The sequence below is a fragment of the Pan troglodytes genome, chromosome 3 (genome assembly GCF_028858775.2).
Source record: "Pan troglodytes isolate AG18354 chromosome 3, NHGRI_mPanTro3-v2.0_pri, whole genome shotgun sequence".
NCBI lineage: Eukaryota > Metazoa > Chordata > Mammalia > Primates > Hominidae > Pan > Pan troglodytes.
In genome coordinates, this window is record NC_072401.2 from 153,469,251 (window position 1) to 153,481,677 (window position 12,427).

At 43.4% G+C, this 12,427-nt stretch overlaps 1 protein-coding gene across 3 annotated transcripts in view; it reads right to left on the minus strand.

The window, feature by feature from the left end:
* GATB (glutamyl-tRNA amidotransferase subunit B) overlaps window positions 1-12,427 on the minus strand; it is a 90,362-nt gene that overhangs the window by 25,043 nt on the left and 52,892 nt on the right. For all 3 annotated transcript variants that reach the window (XM_024356328.3, XM_024356330.3, XM_063809100.1), the window contains exons 6-9: window positions 12,088-12,201; window positions 9,284-9,368; window positions 7,943-7,987; window positions 5,421-5,610 (exon numbers count right to left, since the gene is read on the minus strand). In XM_024356328.3, coding sequence (XP_024212096.3) covers window positions 5,421-5,610; window positions 7,943-7,987; window positions 9,284-9,368; window positions 12,088-12,201 — 434 coding nt within the window. The remainder of the gene's footprint in view (window positions 1-5,420; window positions 5,611-7,942; window positions 7,988-9,283; window positions 9,369-12,087; window positions 12,202-12,427) is intronic.

Sequence of the window (12,427 nt, forward strand, 5' to 3'; positions counted from 1 at the left end):
CCACCTCAGCCTCCCGAGTAGCTGGGACTACAGGTGTGTGCCACCATGCCCGGCTAATTTAATTTTTTTTTTTTTTTTTGTAGAGACAGGGGTCTCACTACACTATGTTTTTGCCCAAACTGGTCTCGAAATCCTGGCCAAAAGTGATCCTCTCACCTTGGCCTCCCAGAGTGCTGGGATAACAGGTGTGAGTCACTGTGCCTGGAACTTCCCAATGATTCAGACAGGACTCAAGTGCTTCCAGCAGAAGGTTTAAGAAACAAAATAAATAAAGCTGCAGAGGACAGCTTATATTACTTTTCTTCTAACTTTATTTTTTCACTTGGAAAATAGACATGATTTCTGCTTTTCATTGGCGTTGACTGATTTTCACTAAATTTAGTGGACGGCACTTTATGTTTATTTATAGGGCAGTCTGGCATCTTAAAAACCAATAGGAGTGGTAAAAACTTTTAAATGAATCTATGTTCTGTGATTGTGCTGCACAAAACGCTAGTGGCATGAATGTTAACAAAAGTACAAACTCTGTTTTCTCCACTAATGAAACAAAAGTGACCCCAAACAGCAATTAACTAAAAACACTATTTCTGTTTGACATTATAGCACATTATATATGCAAGCGGGCAGCAGAGCTTAGGAATGAAGAGCGTAGGCCTTGAAGTCAGCATGATCTGAATGTGGCTCCAATATGGGCTTGGGGAAGTTATTGAACCAAAGAGGTTACATTTCCCTACCTGTAAATGGGGAGAGCAGCAGTCCCTGCCTCAGAGGGTTGCTGTAAGGATAGATTAAAAAGTCGTACAATGTGAATTGCAGAGCATGCTAGAAGCAGGCAGCCTTTTCTAGGCTGCTTAGGCAAATGGCTACAATGCTTTTGTGTTCTTTGAGTGAAGTAAAGCACAGAGTTTAGGAAGAGATGCCCCACAGAAATCAGCCAGGGAGGATTTTGCTAAGAAAAATGCACATGCATATAATTCTGATCATTCTATTATAATAACTACTACTGATATACTGACCCAGAGAAAAACTTGTTATGCTATTAGAATCTCTCGTTTTTTCAGAATCCTAATGCCTGGATTTCAGCTTCAACATTTCTATTCTTTAATCTTTACAAATGAGGTCATGTAGAGAAAAGGAAATGCTTATATACTGTTGCTGGAAATGTAAATTAGTACAGCCTCTATGGAAAACAGTATGGAGGTTCCCTAAAGAACTACAAATAGAGCTACCATTCAATCCAGCAATCCCACTACTGGGCAACTAGCCAAAGGAAAATAAATCATCATTTAAAAAAGATACCTGCAAGCGAATGTTTATCACAGCACTATTCACAATAGTAAAGATATGGAATCAGCGTAAGCGTCCATCCATGGATGACTGGATAAAGAAGTTTGGTATATCTACACAATGAAATATTATTCAGCTATAAAAAAGAATGGAATCATGTCTTTTGCAACAACATGGATGAACTGGAGGCCACTATTGTAAGTGAAACGACACTGAAACAGAAAATCAAATACCACATGTTCTCACTTATAAGTGGGTACACTCTGTGTACCCAGGGACACAGAGTGTGGAATAACAGACACTGAAGACTTGGAAGGGTGGGAGGGGAATAAGGGATGACAAATACTTACTGGGTACGATGTATATGATTTGGGTGACGGTTACACTGTAAGTCCAGACTTACACTATGCAATATATCTATGTATCAAAATTGCACTTGTAGCCCCTACATTTATATTATAATAAATTTTATAATCATAAATATTTCTGTATATATGTTTTATAATATATATAAATTTATATATAGAGAAAAGCTAACATTGCTTCTCTAGCTTATGTCAAGTTGCCTTGATATATATATTTATATACATACACATGCACAAAATCAAGTTGCCTTGATTTCTGTCCCAGCTACTCGGGAGGCTGAGGCAGGAGAATGGCATGAACCTGGGAGGCGGAGCTTGCAGTGAGCCAAGATGGCGCCACTGCACTCCAGCCTAGGCCACAAAGTGAGACTCCGTCTCAAAAACAAACAAACAAAAAAAATCGATTTCATATATATATATACATATATATATGAAATGAAGGCAACCTGACATAAGCTAGAGAAGCAAGGTTAGCTAAATAGGTTGAAGTTTTAGGTGGGGCAAGATACCCCATGATTCTCTGGGTCGTCAAAGCATGGTTTATGTATCTGACCTTTGGAAACAGGGATGCTTTTATCAGGAACACTGCTTCTCCCAGGATCTTCCTGTGTGCTGTGATAACATCCCATTCACTCACCCGTCTGTCCACCCAGTCATGGAGTACCTACCGTGTCAGGTATTGTGTGTGGTAGACGCTAAAGCATAACATTAGAGTTCTGTAAATATTAAGAATAATTTGGTGCTCACTGCACAATAAAATGACAAGATAAATTAAAGACTAGAGTTAAATTCTGAAGTTTTTCGTCATTTGTGGGTGAGGTGTGCTTGGGGGTGGGCATGTGCATAATGCTTAATTTAATAAGCAATCCAAAGACAGAGAGCACAGAGTTGCAGCTCTGCAAAGCACACCTCCACCACTGCTATTTATTTAATGAATACTCCTGGGCGCTCTTTAAATTGAAAGATGGTTCATTAGATTTGTGCATCTGCCCTTCTCAGCAATCTGTTGTGTTTCTGATGAAGGCAGGAAAAAACACGAACATATCATTTTCGGGTATGTTATGAGTAACGCCGCTTCCAATGATTACAAAGTCATAAAGGGCTCAGGCTGCCTAATTTCAGGAAAACAATTTGTCTGAATCATTCTCTTTCCATTCCTATCTCATTCTAATCTCACTCATCTTGGAAATTTCAAGTACTAGCCCTTTAAAGGAAAAGTACTAATCACCCAATACATTATCTGCAAGCCATAAAAATAAGGACGTTTTTAAGGTATCAAAAAAAGTCCTTTCAAAAATGGCCAAAAAATTCACCCTTTTTTTTTTTTTTCCAATCAAGTTAACCACTACCTCTTGTGGGCCCTGATCCTACATTATCCATCTATCTAGTGTAATCTGTCCTGTGGGCTGGTTATTGTAGTGGGGTGTGTGTGTGTGTGCATGTGTATGTATAAATTCTTGGAAGGCAAAAAAAATCTTAAAAAAAATCTTTTGTTTCTGTCTCAGTACGTGCTATACAGAAGATGCTAATAAAAGTGCTGAACCAGGCCGGGCGTGGTGGCTCACACCTGTAATCCCAGCACTTTGGGAGGCAGAGGCAGGCGGATCACTTGAGGCCAGGAGTTCAACCAGCCTGGCCAACATGGCAAAACCCTGTCTCTACTAAAAATACAAAAAATTGGCCAGGAGTGGTGGCGCATGCCTGGAATCCCAGCTACTCGGGAGGCTGAGGTGGGAGGATGTCTTGAATCTGGGAGGCAGAGGTTGCAGTGAGCTGAGATCGTGCCACTGCACTCCAGCCTGGGCGAGAGTTGAGACCCTGTCTCAAAAAAAAAAAAAAAAAAAGTGCTGAATTAAATAACTGAAGGTAGGTTTCCCTATACAGGCCTTTAAACTATTAAAATATAGACTCACTCATCTGCCAGCCCCTAGCAAACACCTATTTAAGGCCTACTAGGTTTGGGCACCATGCAGGACCCATGAATAAAGACAAGGACACAAACACAAATACAAAAATGTCCCTGCCCTCATGGAGCTTATGCTCAGTGAGGTGAGGCAGGCAGTGTCCCCATCACCCCTCATGAACGGCCGAGAGTGACAATCCTACGGAAATGCCCTCTGAAGGGGGCACAGATTCTCATACAGTGCCTTGAACAGAAACAGCTGTATTCTTGAGAGGAGATTCTGAAAGTTTCTTTCACTCTCTTATGGAGACAGCTAATACACACACACACACAAATTAATGTTATATATAGTCAATTTCTCTATGAAATCACATTTTGAGCAAGGAAACCTTGGCCATTTCTTGGTTCATCATACACTGCCTCAAAGGGTTGGCTTGGGCTCCTGCTGAGTGGAGGGAGGTAACTTAAATCTTCGAGGCTGAGTAGCCTTGGTCCCTTCCTCCCATCTCCTATGTAATTTCACAAAGAGTAATAAAAGGTAGGGCTAGAATTCAGTGTTTATTTCAAGTAGGTTGGAAACTCAAGTGGTCAAGATGGTGGGGAAGATGTATAAGACTAAAACGTAGTTTTGTTACGTCAACCTAGGAAAAATACATGAATTGTAAGAGGCTTTGGGTTAAGAGGTGCTCTGTACGGAATGCTGACTGACTCAGTCATAGTCAAAGTGTGGCATTAAGCACTGCTGATGTTGTGCTTATCTGTGCTGAGTAGCACAGAGGATGAAGCAGTCCTTGCCTTCAAGATGCTGAACAACATACACTAATAAGTACTTAAAAGACAGTGATATAATTGCCAGAGAGGTAAGAAGAAGATCAAACAGCAGCCCACAGGAGGCAGTGACCAACTTTGCTTCTCCAAGTAGCTGATTTATGGATGATGAAGAGAGAATCACTCATTCAACATGCATCTGACTGCCTACGTTGTACTGTAAATGCTAGGATGTTGTTATTGGAAGTGTATAAATAGACATATAAATATATATACTCCAGCATCCCAATGTAGTTATGACTGGTCATCCAAAAAGCAAAAATCCAGTTTCCGCAGATCCTGCTGCCCCAAAAGATAGGTGTGGCATATACTGATTCCCTGGAAGATGCAGCAACAAAACTTCCCACTTCCTTCCTAACAGACGACGACAACGGTGACAAAATACTACCCTCACTGATGCTGCATCACTTTAATGCTGCCATGACAAAGAAAACCACAAAGCCCCAGGCAGCTTTGAAAAGGATGGAAAATCCCTAAGCAGATCTTGACAGTGTCAGGTTCTCTACCGGCCCCGTCAGACACAGCCTCAAGCCTCAAAGGACTGATACTTTTAGTCAGAGTTTTTAGTGTTTCATGTGGAATAAATGTTTTCTTCTGAAATTGGCAAAATAACTGGCTGGCTTTTGAGAACGCAACATCCTGCCAGCCCTGTCATGGCTCGATACCGCTAGACATCCAGAAACCCTATACATTGATTTTCTTTTGTCCTTCAGACACATGGGAAAAACTCATCCATAACATTTGGACAGTCTTCAAGAAGTCTCCACAGCTGCTGTGGTCAGGCGTTCATTTCTACACAGAAGAAATGACTAACACAAGATTGCGTTTCATCTTCTGGTTGTATGAGGAGCATTTACCATAAAGGGTAGTGAGCAAAGGTTACTACATCTTATTCTTCTCAGTAGCATCTATAGTACAACCCAAGAAACACGCCCACCCCACTCAGAGCCCATGGCAGCCTGTGTGTGGCGGGGCCTCTGAAGGGCACTGCCCCATCTGCTGAGCCGGGATCCTCTTGGCATCCGATCGATACCTACCAGCAAAGTGAAGCTGTGTTCCAGCAGCATCCCATACTGTTGGACAAGCTTCTCTCGGGTCACACTGGGGAGCTCCGGGAGTGTCTCCCGAATCTGGTCAATATTGATCACTTGCTGTGGGTCTGCACCTGCGGGCAGAGATGTGGCGTCGTAGAGCACCAGGGGAGGCAGGTTGGGTTCTGGCATGAACCTGGGCAGACAGAGGAGACGGGACCTGAATCTGAAGTACTTGGATTAATGAGAAAACAAAACCTCCCCCAGTAATATGAATGTTTCTGTGTTTAGATGCCATGTTACTTGCAAATATTTTCAAATGTCCTATTATGTCAATTCTGTTTCCCAGGAAAGCCATTGCATAAGTGTCAAAACCTCCAAACCCACCCCTCTCCATGCTTATAAATAAGATGAGTGAAAGAAGCACAACACAGGCTTGAAGTCACACTGGGATTTGTAACTGTGGATCATTCATTCCACTGTTCATCAGGAATTGTGTCCACAGTTGTGTGTTGCTTCATGACGGTGATATGTTCGTAGAGATGTGTCGTTAGGTGATTTCGTCATGGGACCATCACAGAGTGCACTCACATGAACCTGGATGGTACAGCCTACTACACATAGGCCATGTGGAGTAGCCTGCTGCTCCAAGGCTACTGAGTGTCCCAAATCCTGCAGACAACTGTAACACAATGGCATTGGTGTATCTAAGCATGTCTGAACAAGAAAGGGACGGTAAAAATGCCATATGACAATCTTATGGGACTCCTGTAGCATACGTAATCCACTGTTGACAGAAACATCCATATGCATGCAGGACTATGTCTTCATAAAGACACAGGCTGGAAAAAACAGGACCAAATGAGAACAATTTGCTTATTAGAAGGAAAGATGACTTTCCCCCCCATTTCAACATTTCTACTATTTTTAGCAGCATTTACATAAATAAAAAATGAAAGGAAAAAAATTTACCCTTGAGAAATAGAAGAAATGAATAGATTTTGCCTAAATAAAATGTGACAGCTGGAGAAGAGGGAGGGAGGGATGAAGAGGTGGAGCACAGGGCATGCAGTGGAACTTCTCAGTGTGACACGATGGTGGATGCATGTCATTGTGCGTATGTCAAAACCCACGCAATGTACCACACAAACAAGGAACCCTAGTGTAAACCATGGACTCTAGCCAATAAGGAAGTGTGATTGGTTTCATCATTGTAACAAATGAGCATCTTGCATTACTGTGGCACATTAACAGGAGACTCTGGGGGGAGAGTGGGGAGGGGAGTACGTGAGAACTCTGGACGTTCCATTCAATTTTATTGTAAAGCTAAAACTGCTCTAAAAAATGAAGGGAATTAATTTTTTTAAGTGTCAAAGCTGCACCATTGCATGTAATCTTATGAAACAAGATGTCCCTCCCTCTGTTCTCGTCCAGCACTAATGGTTACTCTCTGCCCATTTTTGTCAAAGGGCTTATGTAGAAAAAGCAGGGTATTCAGAAGAAGTGGTGGTTCGGAGGGAATGGATTCGAAGCACACGCTACCCATCGGCTCACTGCCAGATCTCTTCTGTGAGTTAGTCTGGCTTCTGAGGGCAAGAGGAAACCCAGGGGAAGCTTCCTGCAGCTCACTATCATTTGAGGCATCACGCTGAAGCCACGGGCGGATGGAAAGCTGGACTCCACACTCAGGGGAAGGCGCACCAACAGGGGAGGGAGCAACACTCAGGAATAAAGTGGGCCCCTGGGAGAACAGACTCACCCGGGAAGTTCACGGTTAATTAAAATAATTTTGACTCTAGCAGACACACAATGGGAGTTCTTGGGGTGAGGTTCATGCTAAGCGTTTATGAGTTTCTTCTTTCCCACATAAACATGCAAATTTTGATCCTCATTGATAATAGCTACACTTGCATCTTTCTGCCCTTCACAAAGGAAAGGTGGCTGATCTCACAACTTTGTTGCTTAAAACTTCAACCTGCTAAACTCAATGAGAAAAAAATAAAAGTTTCAATTATCTTATGCCTGTTCTTAGCATTTGCTTTATTTGTGGGTCTCATATTAAGTAGTTCAACTTAATTTATCATGAAATAGCATCATGTGAGGTTCAAGGGAACTACCATCAACATACGCTATCAACATCTCTTTTCTCATTTCTTCTCAAGGAGCTTCATTCAGCATATTACTGAATCAGTTACTGAACATTAGAATAAGAACAGCCTAGGCCCCAACCTCTACAGCCATCCTCCTAGCTCAACTATGACAACTTTGACACAGCAGTGGATGAACAAGTTCTTCCAAAAGCTGAATCAGTCAAACAAGGCACCAGATCTGAGGCTACCAAATCAAGAAACTAGTACTTCTCTCGGTATGCATATCAAAGAGGAAGTCTAGATGTCCCATCATGTTACAACAATGACAAAAAGTGGTTTCTAAAAATTGTTCAGGATCATTATGTTGAACTTTAAATGAACTTGAAATACGCCCCAGCCCCCGATATATAGCGGTATTTTGCCATAAGGAGTAACCACCTGTAGTCCTGTTTTCCTTCTTTGTCTCTCATTGACATGGTGCACCTGCAATAGTTAAATAAGAAAACATTAAACATTGAAAGCAGCACTGGCCAACCTATATGTGGGGAAGGGCTCCCCTACCAATAAGGGACACAGGCAAAATCAAACTCTGTGGACTTCCATGGGGAAACCTTAAATGAATACATTCAAAAAACAATCATAAAGAAAGCGAAATGTACAGAATGATCTTTTTTTTTTTTTTTTTTAAAGGAAATGACTTCAATGTAGCCATCTTTCAGCCAGCTCAAACTCGGCTTTTGAGCTTTTTTTCAGTATTCTGCTTTAAGTATACAATGCTCAAAATTCTGAGTGAGAAAATTAAGGCCCAAGTTATCTAAACAAAAATAAGGCATCTCTACAACCAGGTCTTCACTCTGTTCCGCCTCTAGCTTCAGCTGGGAAAGGTCTGATAGATTATTAAGGAAGTAAAAATTCTTGCCACAAGGCAGGTAAGCTGGAAGCAGAGAAGGAAAGGGCCTAAAACGAAGCCCTCGGGCACAGTCTGGGTCACTTCAAGTCTCCTAGCAGCCCTAGGGTGTATTATATCCCTATAGGGTACAGTACTTTTCTTTTTTTTTTTTTTTTTGAGACGGAGTCTTGCTCTTTCGCCCAGGCTGGAGTGCAGTGGCGCTATCTCGGCTCACTGCAAGCTCCGCCTCCTGGGTTCACGCCATTCTCCTGCCTCAGCCTCCTGAGTAGCTGGCACTACAGGTGCCCACCACCACACCTGGCTAATTTTTTGTATTTTTAGTAGAGACGGGGTTTCACCATGTTAGCCAGGATGGTCTCGATCTCCTGACCTCGTGATCCGCCCGCCTCGGCCTCCCAAAGTGCTGGGATTACAGGCGTGAGCCACCGCGCCTGGCCTTTTTTTTTGTTTTTGAGAGGAGTCTCGCTCTGTCGCCCAGCCTGGAGTGCGGTGGCGACATCTCAGCTCACTGCAAGCGCCGCCTCCCGGGTTCATGCCATTCTCCTGCCTCAGCCTCCCAAATAGCTGGGACTACAGGCACCCATCACCATGCCCGGCTAATTTTTTGTATTTTTTTAGTAGAGACGGGATTTCACCATGTTAGCCAGGATGGTCTCGATCTCCCGACCTCGTGATCTGCCCATTGCCTCCCAAAGTGCTGGGATTACAGGCATGAAGGGTACAGTACTTTTCTAATTGTACTAATGAGGAAACCTAAAAGTGGAGACGCTACGTGCCTCCTTCAAGGTCACATGGCTGGTCAGTGGCTGAGCCCAGCCCTCTCGCACCACCCCCGGCTGTGGTCAGGACGCTCAGCAATGCGAACTCACCCCAGCTTGTGATGAAATGAGCGTGTTTCGTTCAGAATTTCACCTCCATTCTCAAGTTCATTGATTTGCCTCTGAATTTCATAGTCTAGGAAAAACACACTAATTTAGCATCATATTTTGATTATACCTTTCATCCAGTCAAGCAATAATTAGAAACAACCTTTCTCAATCTCTAAGTTAAAAAAAAAAAAATCAAGAAGATTGTTTATAATAATCCTTCCCTTACACACTATATTTCCTTCTCACTGCCATCGTAGAATATTGGTGTTGGAAAGGGCCTTAGGAAGGCAGGCTCACTCCGTGTTGAGACAATTCAGGTTCAGAGAGATTAAGCAACCCCATGCAGATGACATGACTTGGCAGAAGTGGGGCTGGGCCCAATATCTCGGTCTGAGATTGCTGCCTACCCAGGGCCCTTACCCTGGGAGTCTGGGATGGGCTTCAAAGGCTCTGGTATCCCCAAAATTATACACAAAGTGTGGGTTGTGTGCATATGTGCAGGTTTTGGAGAGGGGGTCCAGCATTTACATTATCTTTTCAGAGGGACCCACGGCCCCAAATGATTAAGATCCAAGGATCCATGCCTCAGCATCAAATGAGGGAGGCTATGGGAATCAAAACACAACCACAATTGCTAAGCTGTTGCTGCTTTTTTTTTCTTTTTTTGAGAGATGGGGGTCTCACTATGTTTTCCAGCCTAGTCTCAATCTCTTGGTCTCAAACAATCCTCCTGCCTTGGCCTCCCAAAGTGCTGGGATTACAGGCATGAGCCATTAAGCCCAGCCTGCTAAACTTCTTTATGAAAATATCTTGAGCCTCCACCTTAACTCTCCCCACCATGTACTACCTTTCCTTGCCCAAACCTAAACCCTTTTATCTGAGTTGCTAAGAGGCAGCAACAGCAAAACGTGTCAGTTTTTGCTCCCCATCTCTCCCCAACTCCAGTGATCTCTTTGGTTGACACGAGATGATGGCTAAATGGCCTGACATAGGGAGAAAAAGGTGGTGAAAAATAACAGGCTTGGAGAATTGAACCCATAGTAAAGCTTTGGCTCTTCCACTCTGAGTCAGACCACAGGGAGATTTCTCCCTCAGACTGGTCCTCCAAAGAGTTCTTCATAGGACAGGAGAAGGTTAGGGGTCTCCTTCAGAATTCATGGATGACTCTACCTAAAATTGGGCTGCTTTTTTAAGGTTACCATCACCACCTCTTAAAATAACGGGTCCCAGCCCACTACTACCTACAGGGGGAGGTGGAACTTCCTCCATTTGTTCCAGGCTTCCTCCTCACCAACTTGGCTTATAAGGGTTTTCCCTGACTCAAATCTTTCATGGCTTTGGGAACATGGGCTATGTCCCTTTCCGGATGCAGAACAGTTCACCATCTTTAGTCTGCCTTCATATGGGAGCCTATCCCTTCCCTCTCTGCTCCCATAAGCTATCCGTTTGACCACTTTAATGCCTTTTTCCTGAAGACTGTCTTCATTGAGGCTGGTTGATTCACTTCAGGTTCAGGACAATAAGGTCTAATACAAGACTAGAATCGTCTTTTCTGTACTGTTTCTAATACTTTTCTTGACAAGACCAGGGCTATATTAAACATTTTGGCCACAGCAAAACTTTGGCAACAGATTCAGTTGTCTTGGTCTCTGTGCACTCTTGAAGGGGTGCACTTCAAACTCCATCCCTCCCTCTTCCTCTCTAGATAGCTTCGGTTTTAAAAAATCTTTTTAGTCCTCTGAGGTCCTCCCCTTGAATTCACAGTTACCTATATCTACGGGACTGCTCAGATATTTATCTTGCTAAACTATTTTAGTTATTATACATTTATCATCAAAGAAATACCCACAGTGTGTGCTCCAGAAAGACTACTACTTCACTGCATGGGCACATAATCTAGCAGTTAAAAAGAATATAAAAAGCAGGAAAACATAATGACCATTTAGGTCAAGCCATGGTCAATCTAAAATGAACAACCATGACCTAGTAAATCTCAAGCTGGTCAGAAAGAAGGTGGTAAATGGTAAAACACAGCCACTATCTTTTGTGGATCCTCTGATAAAGAGGTGGAGTCTAATTTCCCCTCAAGTCTGCTTTGAATTCAATGTAATTTTCTTTTTTTTTCTTAGAGACAGAGTCTTTCTCTGTCGCCCAGGCTAGAGTGCAGTGGCGTGATCACAGCTCACTACAACCTCAAACTCCTGGACTCAAGTGATCCTCCCACCTCAGCCTCTTGAGTAGCTGGGACTACAGGTGCTCACCACCATGACTGGCTAAATTTTTAATTTTTTATAGAGATGGGGTCTTGCTATGTTGCCCAGGTGGTCTTGAACTCGTGGCCTCAAGCAATCCACCCACCTTGGCTTCCCAAAGTGCTGGGATTATAGGCATGAGGCACTGTGCCTGGCCTCAATCTACTTTGAATAGAACACATTGGAAGTGACACTGTGTGAGGTCTACAGCTTAGGACTCACTTCTGCCTTCATCCTCCCGAAATGCTCCCACTGCCTCATAAGAAAGCCAAGGCTAGGCAAGTGCATGAAGAAAGATCACATGGATGGAGAAGCCCAGCAGACATCAGCATCAAGGCCCCAAGGTATGAGAGTGACTACCATGGACCCTCTGCTTCAGCTGGCCTGCCGGTTTCCCACAGCCACATGAGTGAGCCGACACAGGACCAACAGAACGGACCAGTGAAAACGAAAGTAGTTCTTGTGTAAGCCACTAAGTTTCTGGGTTGTTTGTTACCCAGCAAGAGAGAAACAATAGGAAGAAGGACACTAGGAGCGGCAGCTGGCATTCACCTATGGCTTTGGCCAGGAACCTGATGCTGTTGAGATTCTTCACTTCCGTTCGAACGCCCAAAGGCTCCCCAGGGTGATGCACGGATATATTGGCATCCACTCTCAACTGGCCCTCTGGAAGGAGAGAAGAAAACAACTCCTTAGAAATTCTTTGAGGTGACATAGTCTTTTAAAGGCAGGGAGTGTCAAAGGAAGCAGCATCTAACTCTACCTGCTGTTTAGTTATAGCAGCCTAACTTCAGAGAAGGCACGGTTGGTTCTGAAGTAGGTCGTGGCTGGTACTTCTGGCCACTCGAGAGGGGTTACAGTCCTGAGGCATCTACAGTGTGTGCCTGTACAT